We start from the raw sequence: 19,687 nt of genomic DNA, 5'->3' as shown, positions 1-19,687 counted from the left end.
TCTAATTCAGAGATTGTAAGGAACTCCATTTTTATTTTTCAGTTTTTTTTCAAGCATTCAATAATGTTATTATTAAATTTATAAAAAGCCACTTGTTTATAAATAATTTCTACTGCTTAGTTATTATTATTACACGTGACAGCTATTTTTCCTTCTGAAGGCATTATCAAACTGTCAAGTGGCCTCCTAGATCGAGAGGTAAGGCTCTTGACTAGCAATTCGGAGGTCATGAGTTCAAATCCCGGAGTGCGTAAGTAAATTTTAATTGATGAATTTGTGTTATTAATATTTTTTTAAAATTTCCAAAGCAGTTTGTTAGCAGTTCAATTTCATAATAATAATTATAACATTAAAGCACAAATAAAACGAGAAACTACAAAATAGAAAATAGAGATATAAGAATAACATCGCTAGCAACTAAAATACAAAGACATAAAATACACAGCCATATATATATATAACACAGGGAATATACACACACTCAAAGCCACACATACTTTGGGCAAATGTATACATAAAATTAAATGCATAAAATCAATGGATACGTGCTTAAAGATAGTATCAATATAACAAATGTTGATCTATTAACCATTTTTTCAGTATTTTTCTTAGTTCAACGGCGCAATTTGATTCGCTTTTTGTACGCATTGACATCGTATTAAATATAAAAAGTACAAGATAAGTGAATGTTTAATGCCTTCAATTTGACTAAATTTTGTGTTGTGTGCATAATCCACATTTTCTGTAAATATGGAATCAGACAATAGGTCTTGACATATAATTTTAAACCATAATATCCCTCAAACAGGTAATACAAATGTTACCGGACTCATATAATAATTTTACATTTCTTCTTTGTGCATAAATACTTTTGCTTACCGGAAGATTAGTCATCGAGTTTTGGAGTTTTCATTATATTTGCGGGACGCTGCAGAGTGGAAGATACTCTCATCGCTCTGGTATAGATCACAATTCAAAATTGAAACTTTGCTTAAAATAGTTTTAACCGTGTTTGGTGACCAGGTCAAGTACTTTCCCACCTACCTCTCCCTACCTTCAGCCTCAGAACATATCCCAATTGGGGATGCCATAGTCTCACTGGCTTCAGATGGTTGGGAGTAGTTGGAACCGTTGTTGGCAGACATATAAAAATAATAAAAATATTATTGAATAATATAAAAACATTTTTTTAAATGTGAACAAATGCATCCACCGCTAAGACCCAGAAACACATCATCCCACGAACCCGGGCACCCCTGCTAATGTCACTAAACGTAGCAAATCACTTGGAGTGATCAATGGCAGCGGAGTTGGTTATCCAATAAATGGTTCTGGGGCTGCGGTACCCATACCGTACGTTTCGGAAAATCCAGTAGTATCTACCATCAGAGTAGATATGGATTATATAAAGTTGCAAGTTTGATGGAACATACGAGTATATCAATTTCATTGTCAATCCTTCAAAAAAATTTCGATGTGTTCTATCAAGTTCGTAGCGTGCATTATGGATCGTATCCATCAGAATGGTTTTTAAGTTATGCAAAATAATTTTATTAAAATATTGGAGAACCACACGTCCAAGTTTTGTGACCCAATACCTTTGTGTACCTTTGCTAGATAGATACTTAGATAATACCTGCTGGGTGGCTAAAGCGACCGTAGATACTGTCTAATGTCCTAAAGCTAATGTGGTAGATATAATAAGGCTAGGGGAAGGCATTCAAAATGGACATCGAACAAAAAGGTACCCATCCTAGAAAGTACACATAGCCGGTCATTGAACTAGATGTGTTCATAATGTTTGTTTCATGTCACAGAGATCATCGTTAGTTACCCAAGGAAATTTATTGTAAATGGATATTGTACAAAAAGATTCCTAATCTACAGGTTACAAACACTGTCAGGTCATTGAAACCGACGTGTTAGGTCATTAGTTGCATGTCACAGAGGTCATTGTTGGCTGTGTCAATGAAACACAAACGCGCGTGTTTCTATTTATACAGTGGAAAATATCATTGCGAATATTACCATCTAGCTGAAGCGTACCCGGCATTGTCGGGATTATGAATGGTTTGGACTTAAATTTTAAGATTGTGAAGTCCAGTGTACCTGAAAACTGGGTGCCTTTTTAAGGTGGAACTAATATTATTGTAAATAATTGAAATCAAGTATTTATTTCACTTGATTGTGCTATTTATTCATCAAACTTCCTTGATTGCTTCTACCATTCACTTCCACGTCATACATTCTCTTTGCACCCTTCTTTTTCTTCGTTCATCATATACTCCACGATTTACCATACGTAAGTATTTGATTTATTTGATCATGCAAAGCCTTCCTCGGGCGTCCCAGACTCCTTCCACCATTTACTTTGTAATTATTTAAAAAAAAACGTTATATTGACTTCAATTCGACTCCATGTCTCATTCCAGTGCAGTTTTAATGCGATAAGTTCCCTTAAGGCGAAGCTTAATTATAAATCACTATTTTGATTAATCTTTATAACGAATTGGTGAACATTATGAATACCAAAAAATATGGTTTAGATACATTTAAGGTTTTCCTATCGTTTCGCTTGAGTAGAATAAAAAAAATTACTAAATAAAAAATATAAATGTAAACTACTAAAATAATTTTTTTTTTATAGAAATATATGACCGCGTAAAGGAAACAACTTTTAAAAAATACATTATTATAGCTAAGATTATCTGTGACAGTTTCACTTGATTTACTTTTTTGCTTTCTTATAAAATTATTTACAAAATAAATAAAAACCAGTTTTGTGCTTGAAATCGAACGTTTCTAGACTTAGTTTGTCAAGCTATTTTAGTGCCAATTACCTACAATATAAGGTATACCAAGAATATACAAATTTTTGGCTTGTAGCTTCCTCTTAAGATATTTGAAAACTACTCTTCCATAGAAGCGTTAGCTTGTTAGATCTAACTTATTTAAAAACGATTACATACACACCTTTACTTTTACATTTATGTGTATTTTTATATGTTTGTGTACTTGAATTTTAAATTATTAAACCTAATATTCACCAAATTTCGACTACCATATAATACGGATATGTGCCTATCTTTTAAACGAAAAATATGAAAATAAGGTATACCAAGAATATACACATTTTTGGCTTGTAGCTTCCTCTTAAGTCTTCTAACAGTACCACTAAATAGAACAATATTTTAAATTATCAGCGAAATAAGTCCAGTAATTATAGATTATAGATTTATAATTATAATTATATAATTATATATATTTATTTATTATTATTATAATTATATAATTATAGACAAAATGTATCAAAAATATTCAATACTTAAAATTTACAAAGAAATACAGTCAAATACTCATAACTTGCAATTCAATACATCAGCAAGATACCAAAAAACTATTAAAATCCCAAAATTTAACACTAAGCTCATTCAAAATACCTATCTTTATCTAGGCATAATTTATTTTAATAACCTTCCATTAAATTTAAAAAATATCGAAAACATTCAGGAATTTCACCTTAAATTAAAAAATTACCTTAAACTATTATAAGTCCAAAATACGTTCACTACTTACATCTAGAAGTAATATTGTTTGAATCTTGTGTTGTTTATTTACCTTAATACTAACATGTACATAATTTGAACTAGAATTCCCTCACCAAACACAAGAGCATTGTCTCTTTATGGTGAGGAAAGGCTACTTTAATTTCTATTGTTTTATATATTTTTAATATCCTGTATTTATCTATGTAAAAAAAATATTTTTTTTGAATATTAAATAAAAAAAATAAAAAATAAAATAAAAATTATTCAGTCTATAGCAAACACATACGGACATTGCTTTTTATTTATATATGTAGATGTGTTCCGGTTTTTTTGTAGTCTAATCGGAATGCTACTAGTATGCTTCATCACGCAAGTGCAAAAGCCTTTCGGCTCAAAGTTAATGTGCTGGTGACGGGTGTAATTTATGTATGAGTGCTGTGGAGTTTATCAGTCTGTCTGACAATGCCAATTTTGTGATGAATTCTTTTTGCTTTTGTTTTTTGTACCGACGTTTGTGGTTCGCGTTTTCCGCTGTAGGTTACAGTTAGAATTTTTACATGTACCCGTACAAGAGTCAATGGCATCCTCAATTTGAGGGATGTTGTGAGATATTGAGCTGAAGCTCAAGTGGGAGGAAACTGACATTGATAAGAGGAAGCGCCTGACCTGAGTTAAGCTATTTTAAGCAACGTGTTGATTTCAAATGGTGGTACCACAGCACAGCGAGATTATCTTCAATTATGGAACAAAAGTGCAATTACTGTAAACGACCAAATTTGATTTCTTGATTATTTGTTACCGCCATTTAGGTATAAAGGTAGAGCCATCGTTGGCGTTCAAAGAATGAGCCACGCATATCGGATCATTGTCCGATGTGAGATATCGCGAACATATTAGGTTACAAGCGCTCGCCGGGCACAGGTTATTTATGGACACAGGTATCCGGCTATAACTTCAAAATGCCGACATGCACGCTGCGATATTGTACTAGTCGTACTGGAAAATAAAGCGAAAGGAATGGTATAACCTTTCATCGGTAAGTAGGGTTTTTACCATTAACAGTAGTCGTGTAAATTGACTTATTAATGTCAAAAACGCGTGGAGCATTTGTGTAGCGGCGCGCGGCCCGCCGGTCACCTTCGACTAGTTCGTTGCGTTCGTTCGCGGATTCTGGCGACATCAACGGCCGCCTCACCTCCTTCCTACTTTCCGCTCGGGAACAATATTTTACACTGATATTGCAAGGAATGTATACTCTATTTTTATATAACACAATGGTTACCGCTAGGTTTTGAATCTTTGAATTTCAGGTCAAGAACCGAGTCTTGCACACATGCACAGAAATGTCCAACTTCAAGTTTAACTGTCACCATAATATAATTGGTAAAGTTAGGATAGTTCAATATTGAGGGTAAAATTTTGTTGGCTGTCTGTTTGTTGAAATCAGGCAAACTAATTGACATGTATTCCGGCATGATAAAAAATATTTTTTTAAAAAATAATCAAATTTGTATTCGTTCATTGAATGAATATTATGAAGCATTTTTAATGAATGAACAAATCATCACCTAGTACTTCATTATTATCTAATTGGATTTGCGATTAATGTGGTTAGTCATTTCGAGCGTGACGCTTCGCTCCATCGAAATAAATTTTGAAATAATGACATTGGTACTCTCTTCAACGGACTTCAAAGTTACAGACTTTACAGACAATTAAATTATTGTAAAAAGCAAATGCCTGAAACGGCGACCGGATAAATCATCAAAATGATAATTCATCACATCTTTAAAACGTTATATAAAGTCATGGAAAGTGATGAAACAAATTTTTTATTAACTGGGTTAAAAGTAGGTTAGATTAGGTTAGGTTAGGTGAAAAAAAAAACATTTTTTTCATCATTTTTAATGACTTTATATCACTTTTTAAAAGTGTGTTGAATAGTCACCGTGTTGAGTTAGCATGGAACCGCCTGAAACAGGTCCATAGAAGTGGAGTATTGAAAACAGTGATCTGATTAAACTTCTGTGCTGACCGGAATGCACAGACTTTATGCGACATTTATAAGTGACAGCTACAATAATAATTGCTGCTATAATTGGCGATACTGATAGTACCTTCCACCCTGGAACGTGCCGCAAATATACTATGCACTATTTTTAAATGAGTAATTTGTGAATTAACACCAATTAATCAAATACAATTTACTTGCGCACGCCGGGATTCGAACCCGCGACATATCTCTGACACATATCAGTAATCTATGTCTCTATTTATTCTTTTATTTTTTAAATTGATAAACTAATGTTTATAAGACAAAGTTTTTTTTGTGCATAGCACAAAGGATAACCAATTATTATAAGCATTGATTAGTCGCCTGAAATATTCAAACAAATTTTAAAATATCTCCTGAGTAAAAATAAATGCCGCCGACGGGAATTGAACCCGCACCTTTTGATGTCCGGTCAGGTGCTCAGAACCACTGAGCTACGTTGCGCGTTGGTTTATTTCCAACACGCCAAATAATTCAATACGTACTAGTACTTCAATCAACAATTACTGTTTGTTATATTTTTTCACCTGTAAACAACCAACTTTATTTTGTAGGAAAGGCTTTGTTAGTGCTAAATTTCCCACTAGATGGCTTAATGTAGATATAAAACGCCATTTATTTACGCCCCGACGATATTTTCAATTTGTATGAATATTTCAGGCGAATAATTATTGCTTATAATAATTTGTTATTATAAACAATAATGTATACATTTTAAGTAAAGGCATAACCATTGTTTTCTGAGAGTATTAATGTAATTTTTTTCTTTTTTACAGGCAAGCTGGTCCGATCAATTCGTCCTGACCGTGCACGCGCGCAGCGTCCTACCCTGCGACTCGCACGCGGGCGGGGTACCGGTGCTGCTTCAGTACCCCTCCTGCGTCCTCGAGCGCGCAGACCGCGTGAGGGTGTTCGCGCGCCCCTCGATAGGCGGCCCTGGTGCGGTGGGCGGAGGAGCCGCTCGACCGGACTATGTGGCTGAACTGAGGGTCGAGCGGGGCTCCCATTCGCTGCGGTTTCCTTGCGAGCTCTTCAGCGAGCGCTATCCGGAGTACTGCTTCGTGTATGTGAGCCAGGCGGTTAATGGAGCAGTGTCTGATGTGAGGGAGGAGTGTCTGCCTACTTTGCCGATTCTTGGTAAGTCTTAGATTTGTAGCTTTAAAATCGCATTTCTGTTTCTAAATCCTTTCAATGGAGAATTGTTTTCTACGTTGTCAATTCTTTAACTCATTACTATGTGTTGGTACCTTTATTTATTATTGTTTTTTTTATTTAGTAAAAGATTATATATTTATATACATTATTTAAGAAATGTTTTGACTGCCCAACTATGAGGATTCCCGTTTTAGGACAGTCAAATTAGGATGAGTATTAACAATTTGATAAGTTGTTTGATAAGTAAAGTATTAAAATAATAATGAAATAATAGGTATATGTAATTTTAACTGGTGCCTTAGCCTACTAACATATTTTGCATAAATATGAATAACAAAGAGAAGAAATAGAATAAAATAAAATATCCAATTAAACATAAGATTAACTGCTGCTGGGGTAGCATTCTAATTTAAAAGTACTAGGTAGGTACATATTTACACATAATGATAAAGATTAGAACATTAAGACAAAACTTTAAAACATATGTTTTGTTCTCCATCCTGACATTAAACCGTTTATTTTGTTGGTTTGTAACAGTTTAATTTACAAAATGTTGCGCCTGATGCAGAAAGTCATCAGGTCAACTGGAGTAGTGACCAAGATTCTCAGCAATAAGTCAATGTCTTTTTCAAAATTTTTATATCTGCCCCAAACTCTTCCAGTCCAATTGCACTGCTTCGCCCGAGTCTTTTATTTTAAGGACTATAATACGTGTATGGTACATAATATTAAAACAAATATTGGAAAAGATATAAGTAGAAACATAGGTTGTAACATTATCATTTTACTACCATTGTTAGGGGCAACATCATAATTACAATGTAATAATCAATATCATCGACTACCGAGCTTCCGCCCCTATTCAATTTCAATATACCTTTGAAACGTACCCGCCACTATTCTACACGCTTCTACAAAACAAATGCAGCAACAAATTTTCCAATTTACCGTGCTCTTCACACCTTCAATAATATTTGCCTAAACTCTAACATCGACTTTTTTTCTGGCTCGCCGACTACATTTCAAAAGAATTTCGTGGCATTGATGTAAACTGTTTAATGCGCTTATATATCGTTTCACTTCTATATACAACTCCTTCTCACGTCTTCGAACACACTCACACGTAACACTCACTTAAGAAATTACAAGGAAACATGTCATTGGTACCAACTTAGAATCATTTAAAATGAGTCATATTGTATTTTTTCCATTGCAACCTGTGAACTGTTTTGATTATTATTTACCCATCTATATTTTAAATTAAAGATTTACCCCAATATAAAATTAAATTTATGTGTGTGTGTAGGGGGGTAGGGTGTTATTGTAATTGAGTTGCTTGTTTTGCCAAAAAATTTATCCGATTAAATGTTATAACAAAGATCCCCGTTTACAAGTCTTGAAGGATACACAATTATTTTGAAAGAAACGCAAGCAAAGTTACCGTAACAGCTATAAAACTTAACATATTTTTTCCGAAGCGGCAACAACTCTCGACCGATGGGTTCTAGTGTTATAAAAGTTTCCCAGCTTTTTCTAGAATATTTAAATAAACGTAACCATTCATTCGTGATATTATTAACTGAAGAGAAATTAAAAACTCTCTATTTTTCCTTAGTCCAATCTCGACTTTTTTATAATATAGTGTGCTGGGGATCATATCTAAAGTCGAATGTTGAACCACTAAATATTACTCAAAAATTGATCCTTAAAGTGATGTACAAAAAAAATTCTGTTATCCATCCAACCTACTTTATAAGAAATGTAATATTATGTGTATAAAACAGCTATATATCACTCAAATACTTTATATTAAATTTTCAGAAAGAACACAACAAACGCGGACAACTAGAATTAGCTCTACATTGAACTTTGTGGCGGTACATACTAAAACTTATTTTGGTCAAAGAAACTATTTATATCAGGCATCACTTATGTTTAATATTCTTCCAAATCATATTAAGTCTACCATTTCCTTAGTTAAATTTAAAAAGTTAATTAAGATCTTTGTATTGACAGATGATTGTATTAATATTTTTTCATCCTTGTCCTTTCTTAAATAATAAGATTTTATAAATTCCCATTTGTTAAAAACTGAATGTCACCCTATCTGTCTTTATTATATACTTTGTTTCTTCTTTTGAATAATGATTAATGATCAATGATTAGTTATGGTTCAAATATTGTTACAAAATACTGTCAAATTACCCATCCGGTAACACATCTAATGCATATTTTTTCTTTAATTTTGAAATATTTTGTGTTTGTATGTAGAATAACTTTATGTTTGTGATTACTCTTATGTTTGCTTCACTCAAATGTAAATTGTTAACCTCGATACAGGCTTAGTCCTAGCAAGGTTAATTTTTATGTGAAAAAAAAGTGTTTTATGTATAGTGAGATGCAATAAATGAATAAATAAATTATTGAGAAATACATTCAATTCTCTAAAAAGAAAACAAAACGCCACGTTTTTCAAATGTAAGAAATTGGGTTTAGTTAAAAATGGTGTACTCGGAAAACACCAATATATTTGAGATCTCCCGTGGAGATCCCTAATATCATTACATCATGTTATTAATAAATACCAAACCCTTGTAATAATCTCTTCTCAAAAAAAAAACGAAATTCCTTCCAATAAAAGTAAAATAAAGACCATACAACAAACTTGTACAATTAGCCGATATCAGAATAGGCTCATAACGCCGCAAGCCTGCAGCGAGTTCGATATGAAATCGATTACATCCCTTATTTTTTATCAAGCTGGGTTTCTGATTACCTTCCCCCTGATACGCCTCCCCTCGAATCAGAGGGTAGTCGTTAAAGGCTTTGGAATTTTCTTCTGGGGAAGATCCTTCAGATATTACGAACCTTAACTTTTTGTATCTGTACTTTGCAGTGCCTAGAAAATGCACAGAATATTTTAAATGCAGCTCGTAAAGTTGTATATTACAGGGACGGATTCACCGAATAGCCGAAGATGCCAGAACTTAGGCGCGTTCGTTCTATGGGCCTCAATAATTTAAAAAACAAATCTAATGAAGCAAATTCTTTGGGGTGTGACATTATATACATATAAATTAAATGAAAAACACAAAGTTTTTAATACACCACTTTTATTGAATTATTCGCTTATCTCATGCATCTGTTCGTTTGGTATTTTAACACATTTTTTGCGGGAAACGAGAAAACTCGTCATACGCCTTTTTACAGTAAGACGCGGGAGACGAGTTTACTCGTTTTATTGCGCAAAGCGGTAAGGAGCGGGAAAATTGTAAATAAGGGATTCTAAATGGGTGCGGGGTCATGTGTTTTCTATTGTTGGCGGTACCCGATCTATCTACTTGTCAATACAATGAGTTTGAAACACAACAAAAAAATAAAAATAATAAAATCGTTGTCGCGTATGTTCCGCTCACAAACTACGCAGTGCAAGTTTTGCAATGTGCCCCTGCACAAAGGAAGTGTTTCGGACGCTATCACACATTGAAGCACTATTAGGTTAAAGTTTTTTTATATGTATTGAAAATTTCTAAATAATCTTGTAATTTTGTATGAATAAATTTCGATATGTTATTTCGATTGTGAAATACTGTTTTTCTATGATTCCCAAGAAAGTAGAAAGTTTTTGTTCATAAAAAGGAATTACACATACATTGCTAAGTAAATAAATAGAGACATATTTTTAAAGTAAAACGTTTCATTGAAAAATATTAAATAGATCATAAGATATGAATATTTTGCGGAAAGTCTAATTTTGGCGCTAAATTTTTAAAAAACACCCGCGCTACGCCGGTAAAACGGTAAAATGCCCGACCATATAGTGTTAAGGATGATTGTGGCGATTACTCTTGAGTCTAGACCGTTATAAATGACTTTATTGAAAAAGACCGATCACCAGACAATAATAATCTCACTACTCACAGTAGTGATGTGACCTAAAAATCAATTAATTGATAGCCTACTTAAGAATAGCGATGTAACAGCTTCATCAGGGCTTATTAGTTAATATAAGAAAATAATACAATGAGATAAAGAAACAAAGAGAGAAGAAGACACCTTATTGGTGCCAGAAAGAAATTATTATATTAGGTGCAGGTAAGGGAATTAGAAAAGAGTTAAGGTGGAGGAACGGAACAAATACCGAAATATCAGTTAAATTTATTAGATTATTTTTTATGAGTTATTATTGACGGCTCTCTTAATTTCTAGGGCTTCTAAATTATTTGACGTAATTCCAAAAAAATAATAAGTCCAACATAATTATGATTAGTTAATATTAAAAGCCTCGACAAAGCTTGAGATAAACTCAACCTGCCCTGCTATCATTAATTAAGTAATGAAAGTTGTGTGTTAACAAGGAGTGTTATTTCATTTTTTTTAGTTACCTATATCTGGTTTTTTGACCCCGGTACCTACCTATTTTTTAAATTGAAATTCAAATTGTTCGGAAATTATTATACGAGTATTAACAAAATTTCACAGAATTATTTATTTTTTCAAGTTCTATTAAAGTTTGGTTTTTATATAATTATGTGTCAATTGCTGCACAGAACTTGAATAGAACTTACACAGAACTTGAATAGAACTTACACAGAACTTGAAAATAAAATTTGAAATTTTATTAATTGCTCAATTTCTATGAAAAAACTCGTCTTTAGTAGTGACAATTGACTTTGGAACTTGAGAAAGAGTTGGTATTATTCACTCAGTAGGTTTACAAGGAATAAAACATAATAGCACACCACAATGAAACAAGAAATATTGGTGTCTTGTGCAAAAACAGTGTTATGCTAAGATAATTATTGATAATTTATTAATTATAATTTATCTTCTTCACATAGACTCAGCAATAAAGATCTGCTCTTCCTCAATCAACACTCGACTAATTAAGCTTACAATTCACCACTGTCCAGAATATGTAGAGTGGTGAACTCACGTCAAGACCTTGATTTTTTTGGTATAAGTCAGAATGTTTTTTGTTACTCACTATGCAATTGAGGATATTTTGTATCACTTTAGTTTTAGCAAGGTCTTGACTTGACTTGACACTTCTACTTAATTTCTATTTTCTTATGTTTTCCCTGTTTTTCTCTGCTTTTATGTACCATCCTTTACTCTTGCACTGTACATTGTCCCAAATCTCGTGTCGCTTTGTAATATATTGGACGTAAGTTCGTTAGTTAATTAATAAATAATTAAAGTTTTTAAACATAAAATCGACCGTTTGACCACTGTAAAATATTTATAATACATTCCTGTTTCATCACCATGAAATACGTACAAATAGGCATTTATATCTCCCCCTCACCGTTTAAATGAGACGTCGTGTTTTTATAGCTTTTAGTATAAATCCGGACCTGGGTGTTGGGTAATAATTTTTTTAAATGTCAAATAGAAGTTTGTTCAGGGGTTGATTGTAGATTTAGGGGCTTTCCGAAACGACCCGATGCTTTCGATGCTTCTATTTGATGCTAAATATTACGTTTACGTAATTTATAACGAAAAATTTGTGAAGTGGCACTAATTGAAGTAATAAACAACGTTGATTGAGCTAATCACATCAAGCAAAATCTATAATTTTAAAAATCAACGGCATATCGTGAATTAAACTGAACACAAAATCTTGGTAGAATCTCTAAATAATTTAAAATAAATTCACTATTCGCGTTTGTCTGTTTGTGCGCTTAGTTACTTACGTATATAATACATGCATATTATATTTATAGAAAGTAGATGTTTTATAATCAAGTCGTATACATATATTTTCGGGCACTACATTGTTAACGCTGGCTAAACCTTATGAGATACATCAAAATAATGTTCTACGGAATTATATATGAAGGCCTACAGAAAAGTCCGCCATGGTATATGTCCTAAGGATAACCCCCATCAACGCCGGGTACCCTTTATCTAGTCTACTATAAGCAAGTGTTTTGTCGTACTTTGGTACTATCTAGCATCTATTTTAAATCCACGTTTAGGAAGCGACTAATACATTTTGTTGTTGGTGTGTTTCATGCTTATCAACTTCAAATTGATATATTATTTAAATAATAAAACCGCAATGGCTTCTTTATCAACCTTGTTCGCGTGCACAAAGTACGAGAATATTGTACTTACGAGATAAGTAATGCTACGAGTTATGATATATTACAAAAAATGCACCGCTTAGGAAAATTAAAATATCACGTTTGAAGGTTCGCGGTTCACGAATAGCTTTTTAATGTCACTGAAAAGGGGAAAAGATATGCGGGGAAGATGTTTGATAAACTATGTATACTTTTATTTGTATTCATAAATTCCGTGCGCTCTTTTTAACGTCGGTTCTCATTAGTGACTTGCAGAAATGTATTATAACCTTTCATTAATGATAAACATTTTGCCTCCTTTCAGGAATCCTTCAGGATGTAATTTCGCAATAGAAATAGCTTACCTAATGTTCACTTTCAACCATTATCTTAATTACGTAGGTGGTTGTGTTTTCTGTGAGCTTACGTACATAATATACAAGTAAACAAGAAAGGTGACTTGCCATTATAAAAGAAGCAACAGTGAAAAATCGCAGGGGAAACATTTATTCACGGAATCGAATATATTTCGGTAATAATACGCAGTAAGGTAAAACCACCCTAATGGATTATTTCTTGTAAGGAATGAAAGCATCGCTAAAAATTCCTTTTTTCGTTTTCGTTATTTATCTATTGATTTCACAAGATAGTCCCAACTGCCCTTATCCTCATAAACTATGACTTCATCATTTGCTGAAAGTTGTGATGTTGAAGAGAGCGGTGAGGGAGAGGAGAAGGAAAAGGGGAGTTGAAGGTTGAGAAGCACCTTGCTATTCAGATTAGGTCACTAAAAAGACGAAAACCTTTTCACACGTGAAGAATACACGTACACGTTTATGTAATGAGGGCGTTAAAGAACTTATTTGACTTATTTTAACCAGTAATTCCTGATTTTTTTTTTAAACTTAAAACGTGAAAAATCGGTTATTGCACAGTTAGGATAAGGGTGAGGGGTTGGTCTGATACTAGGCTGAATCTTGATTCAAAAAAATACTTCTTGAAGTATTTTTTTTATTCATTTTGAAAAAAAAAACGTTAAAAAAAATCACCGGATTCCAAAATTTCAAAAGCAGCTTTTACTCCGAATAATGTCAGGAATCAGAAAGTAAGTCAAGTACGTCCCTTAACACCCTGTATAGAAACATAGTTTGTTCAAAAAATATATTTTATCATGCCTCCACTTTTATTTTAACCTCAGCTCATTTATTGGGATAAAACAAAGATTTTGCTTTAGTTCAAATATTTTACTTTTATCGTCCGTAGCCACAACTTTAATTCGTATTCCGCGAGAAGACTTCTTAACACAACAACCACCGATTTTGGATATGGCAGATCTTAGAATCGTTATGAATTCATTCACTATACTATTTAGATTTTATATTCAAATGCGTCTTCAGACTGAATTAATTCTTCGAATGTCTTCTTCTCCCATGTCAAAATTTAAATCCCTGACATCCTCGTGATAATCTAGAACCGAGACAGTTCACAGAAACGCTTGAGCTTATGAAGAATCGAATTGTATTGTTCAAATGAAGACTGTATACAAATTCTATGCAAACGATACAACCAATACAATATGTAGAACATAACAAAGGTTGTACGTTATACCCTGAAATATAGTCAAAATCTTAACGACGTAAGTAAAGAAGCCATGCACAAATATATACGACGCGCGGCCCTGGTGTACTGGACAGACCTACAGTTGAATTTGCTCTAGCAAAGTGCGAATCTAACGCAGACCTTGAAAAATTATTACTTTAATTATTTCTGATGAACGTATTACAAAACTGTCAGATGTTTCTAGAGGAATCTCTCAGGAAGTTACTAATTCATCGTCTAGAAAAATAAAATTTATTGCTTACCGCTTATTTTATCGTTGAAAATCGTTTTATATTATTCGCGAACCGCCTTCCATAAAATATTTTGATGGTAAGGGTACTGTTTTTGTTAATCTTAGTGACTTGCAGAAATGCAAGATAATAGACGTCTGTTATTCTGTACACATATGTTCATAATTTCAAAGTTTATATGTATGGTAGTATTCCCAAAATGAATTAATGTTAAAAAATTAAAACTTCACTCCCTCCCTAAACAGGAGTTATTCTCAGCTTAGAAGTTGTTTTTTTTTTGCATTGCTTATATGTATTACATTTTCGTTTTTAAAAAAAAGTATAAAGTTTGCCCTGAAGAAGGAACGGTTGTTCCGAAGCCGATCGGTGTTAATTAAAAAATATATATAGTGGTTCAAACAAACTTATCTTGTTTCATTTATTTATAATTGATAACTACAAAGTTATAGCTACTTTCGAAAGTATATATATTATCGTTACGAATTCGTCGAATTTAATTCAAATGTGAGCCTGGAGCAAACCCCCTTTATTAGTCTTGTGTCGCCTTAAGGCATTATTCTGTCTTGTCCCAGCTGTCACAGTATGAGACTAACTGGTGCAAGGCACGATATGACAATTATTTGTGCCATCTACAAAGTACTGCATGCAACTGATCCAACCTACTTATAGTATATGGAGAACATAATGCATTCTCAATTATCTCAAGTGACACGGAACAAACGTACGGCGTACATACAAACTAGAATATTCATGATATCTAAGAGGAATGAAACGGACTATACAGTGGCATCATTCTCATTTTGCGGCATTCAAAAATGTAATTTTTGATTCGATTTGAATGAATTGGAGGATTTGAATATTCGAAAATATTAACTTAATCAGTTCATTCTGTATCTATTCAGCAAGTTTCCGACAGGAAAAAATCGATATTTTTGTCATTGTTTGTTGATATTATTTCTGTCCATAACTTGATTACTGATTTTTCGACTTATTTAATTTAATTTTACATCTTTGCGCTGCGGCACTAAATTTCGAATCGGACCGCTAAGACGAGTTTTCAAAAAGTACTGGGCAGAACTACGAAGTTTTAAAGTTAGATTGTGAACATTGAAGAAAATAAGGATTTAAATTCAAATCTACGTACACTGAATGAAAAGCTCTTTCATTAATTTTCTCTCATGGACCTGTAAAATTGAATAAAAACGCTCAATGCAGTTTTAAAGGAAATAGTTATTCTTCCAGCCATGACTTTGTTGTATAAACAAACATGTTTATGGTGTATGTGATTTGCTAAGCTTTGATAAATGTGTATTTTGTAAGCCCATTAGCTGAAAGCTCTCCCTTGAACTTTGAAATAACTTATTTTTATTTTGTTGGTGAATAACAGTAAACATAATGTTTAATGTTTGCGGAAAACTCGACCCTCGACGACGGGGGTGCTGTTCCGCCGTCGGTTCCTCACTGCGGCTTCTATATGAAAAAGCTGAGGATCCGGCATCGGGATGTACTCCACGTCATACGGGGGCTCGATGTTAACAAAGCTAGTGGACCTGATGGAATACCTGCCCTGGTATTGCAGAGGTGTGCTGCGGAAATAGTTCCAGTTTTGACAAAGCTCTTCAAAATGTCCCTGAAGTGTGGCACTGTGCCCTCAGGTTGGAAAAAAGCGGTAATTCACCCTATTCCCAAGAAAGGTGACCGCTCCAACCCGGCCAACTACCGCCCCATAGCGATCACATCAGTTCTGTCCAAAGTGATGGAACGTGTGATCAACGACAAACTGCTCACATACCTCGAGAAGAACAAAATTATCAACGACCGTCAATACGGATTCCGGCGGAACCGCTCGTGCGGTGATCTTCTCACGTATGTGACGCATGTTTGGGGGCGGTGCCTGGAACGTCACGGTGAGACCCAAACGGTCGCACTAGACATATCCAAGGCCTTTGACCGGGTCTGGCACCGAGGACTTGTCAACAAATTGCATTCTTACGGACTTCCCGCATCCCTGTGAACGTGGATTGCTGACTTTTTAAGGGATAGGTCGATTCAGGCGGTTGCTGACGGTTTCACCTCTTCCTCGCACTCCATAAATGCTGGCGTCCCACAGGGATCGGTTCTGTCTCCGACTTTGTTTTTGTTGCACATCAATGACCTTTTGACATGTGCACCGATTCATTGTTACGCGGATGACAGTACAGTTCATGATAGCTTTTTGTTTGATAAGCCCCCAAAGGGCACACAAACTCCAACGGCTCGGAGGGCTTTGAAGCAGAGAATGGACGGTTATCTCGAGAGTATTTCCTCCTGGGGTAAAAATAATCTCGTCGAATTTAATGTTTCAAAGACCCAATCCTGTCTGATTACGTATAAAAGGGATCCAAATGATAATCTAGTTTCCTTCAACGGAAGCAATCTTCCGAACAGGCCTTCCATTGATATGCTTGGTGTAACTATAAGTGACCAGCTCAGGTACGGGGGCTCCATCGAAGCCAGAGTAAAGTTGGCCTCTCAGAAGCTGGGCGTACTGTACAGGGCCCGCAGATACTTTAATAGTACACAACTGCTCACCCTGTACAAATCGCAAGTGCGCCCTACTGTCGAATTTGGCAGCCATCTCTGGTCTGGAGCCCCAAAATACCTGAAAAAAACCCTTGACTCTGTGCAGAAACGGGCGGTCCGTTTGATAGATTCCCCAATCTTAACAAACGGACTGCAATCTTTAGAGCACAGGCGTCAGGTAGGTATGCTGTCCTTGTTCTATCGGTATTACAATGGAAGATGCTCTGAGGAACTAGCGTCATTGATCCCTTCGGCACCGGTGCGTAGTCGGGATACACGCCAAACGCGCGCCCAACATTTGTACACAGTTGACACTTGTCACATGAGAACGGGTCGCTTCTACGATTCGTTCTTAAGTTCAACAGCTCGGCTGTGGAACGAACTGCCGGCCTCTGTGTTTCCTCCCTCCTACAACATGGGACTCTTCAAGACCCATGTTCACTCCTTCCTCTCCACAAAATGACCCTCCACACAGCATCCCCAAAGATGACATAGGCCCTGAGGGAAATTATTTTCTTCAGGGCCTCCTGTGTGGAGTAAATATAAAAAAAAAAATAAAAAAAAACATAGTGTATGAATTTGGTGAAATTTTTAAATTACCTGTTAAAATTAAAATTACGAATGAAAGAGTTATTTAATATTCTGGCACACTTTGGGGTATTTAGAAAAAATCATCAATGAAACATGACGAACAAATATTTTTTTGGGACGAAAGGAAACCTTTTAAAAACAGACTTTCTCTTTGTCATGGTTGATTTTTGAGATACGATGCCATGGTGTCTTTCATCCTCCTATAGGTAACGTTACAGAAAGCCTTGCCGTGTCTTTGGTGACCTAAAAAATACGGAATCAATTATTTTAAGAAAGATTTTAAAAATAACAATTAGGATAATCTATTTTTAAAGAGAAATTTCAAATATTTAGATTTTTATAAAATAACAATACATAGTTTAAATCCTTTTTAAGAAAGGCACAGCCTTATTGAATACAAAATGTCCCTTTTAACAAATGATATTTTACGTTAACTTGTATGTTACATTGTCCTTTCTACGTTTTATTGAAACAATATCTAATTATTTTGATCTTTCGGCATTTCGAACGAAAATACCGACAAGGTAAATAACTTATTTCGATCGGAATATTACCATTTTAATAAGACGCTGTTAGAATGAAACGAGGCGAATAATGACATGTCATGTATTGTTTAAGTTTTGCTGTTCATGGCAAATATTCTTTGAATTCCTAATTATCCAATTTGTTCATTGTTATACTATAAATACATTTTTAACCTTTGAAAGGAAAAGACATTTTCCAATTATTTATTGTCTATCTGAAATTCATGACAAGGTTCTATTTGCCATTTGTATGGAAGTGAGATGATGAGGTTCAAAATTTGAATCCCGAATAAAATACTAAAATTTTCTGTGGGATTTAGTAAAAAAAACTAAACAAAAAAAGGATGGAACCATGCTGCTTTCAAAAGGAGCTAAACTCGGAGCAACAGGGTGCTATCCGATTTTTTGATAATTGAAATTTTTCAAATAGGGTTTTCCAATAAGAGGTGTTAGTTTATTTTAGAGGTGTTGTTGATGATCGGCCGCCTTGAGTTCTTGTGTTAACTGAACTTTATAAGTCTATAAGACACAATTTTTTATGCAAAATACGGTGTAATGATTTTGTGGACGGTGTAATGAAATTTGTGGAATGCCTAATTCCAAAAAACGAGGAGGAATGGACAAACCTGGGTTTTCTTCAACACTTTCAGCTACAGCAGCAATATTCTCGACTGTTCTTGAGCGACGTGCACGGGTTTTATTCTTCACATCACTAAGTTGTCCCAACAGCTCGAATTTTTCCACCAATTTCTGTATTGCGGTCCGACAAGGTGCTTCACGACGACCCAAAAATGTTCGAGTTTTACGAACCGTCTCTGCCAAATTTTCACCATGTGAATTTTAATAATTTCAATGCGTTGTTGAAGCGTGTATCGTGCTATTTTTATAAATAACGTAGTTTCTACTTGTCAAATGTCAAAAAATGACAGCTTCAAAAGTAACATCTACCGAAATAGCGGGCTATTCAAAATAACACCTCTTATTGGAAAACCCTATTTAATACATTCTGCATTTTTGCTTTGTAATAAATTTAAGTTTTGTTTCATTTTTCTCGGATTCACGCAATTAGCAGATGGAACCTTGCTGTCCCAAGGGAATGAGCTCAAAATACAATACAACTGAAACAATGTTTATTTATAGCAGATAGAACTAATTTGCCCGTAAATGTGCAAATGAAACCTAATTGTTCAGTAAAAAAATTGTTTTAAATAGAACTTTGTTGCATAATAATCTGCGAGCCTAGAAATTGGTTATATTTTAGATTTAGGTTTTAAAAGAGAAAAAAACATAAGAATTTTCATACATTTTGTTCGAAGGGCACAACATATTTTCTGTA

At 34.2% G+C, this 19,687-nt stretch overlaps 1 protein-coding gene across 1 annotated transcript in view; it reads left to right on the top strand.

Annotated features, from left to right (window-relative positions):
* The window catches only part of LOC149420025 (uncharacterized), a 624,492-nt gene that overhangs the window by 563,683 nt on the left and 41,122 nt on the right, over positions 1-19,687 (top strand). The window contains exon 5 of the mRNA XM_089636938.1: positions 6,378-6,738. Within this exon, the coding sequence (XP_089493064.1) occupies positions 6,378-6,738 (361 nt within the window). The remainder of the gene's footprint in view (positions 1-6,377; positions 6,739-19,687) is intronic.

The sequence above is a fragment of the Hesperophylax consimilis genome, chromosome 11 (genome assembly GCF_061612785.1).
Source record: "Hesperophylax consimilis isolate HC1 chromosome 11, BYU_Hcon_1.0, whole genome shotgun sequence".
Lineage (NCBI taxonomy): Eukaryota > Metazoa > Arthropoda > Insecta > Trichoptera > Limnephilidae > Hesperophylax > Hesperophylax consimilis.
Note: the sequence above shows the minus strand (reverse complement) of the source record. Positions and strands in the feature narration are given on the sequence as shown.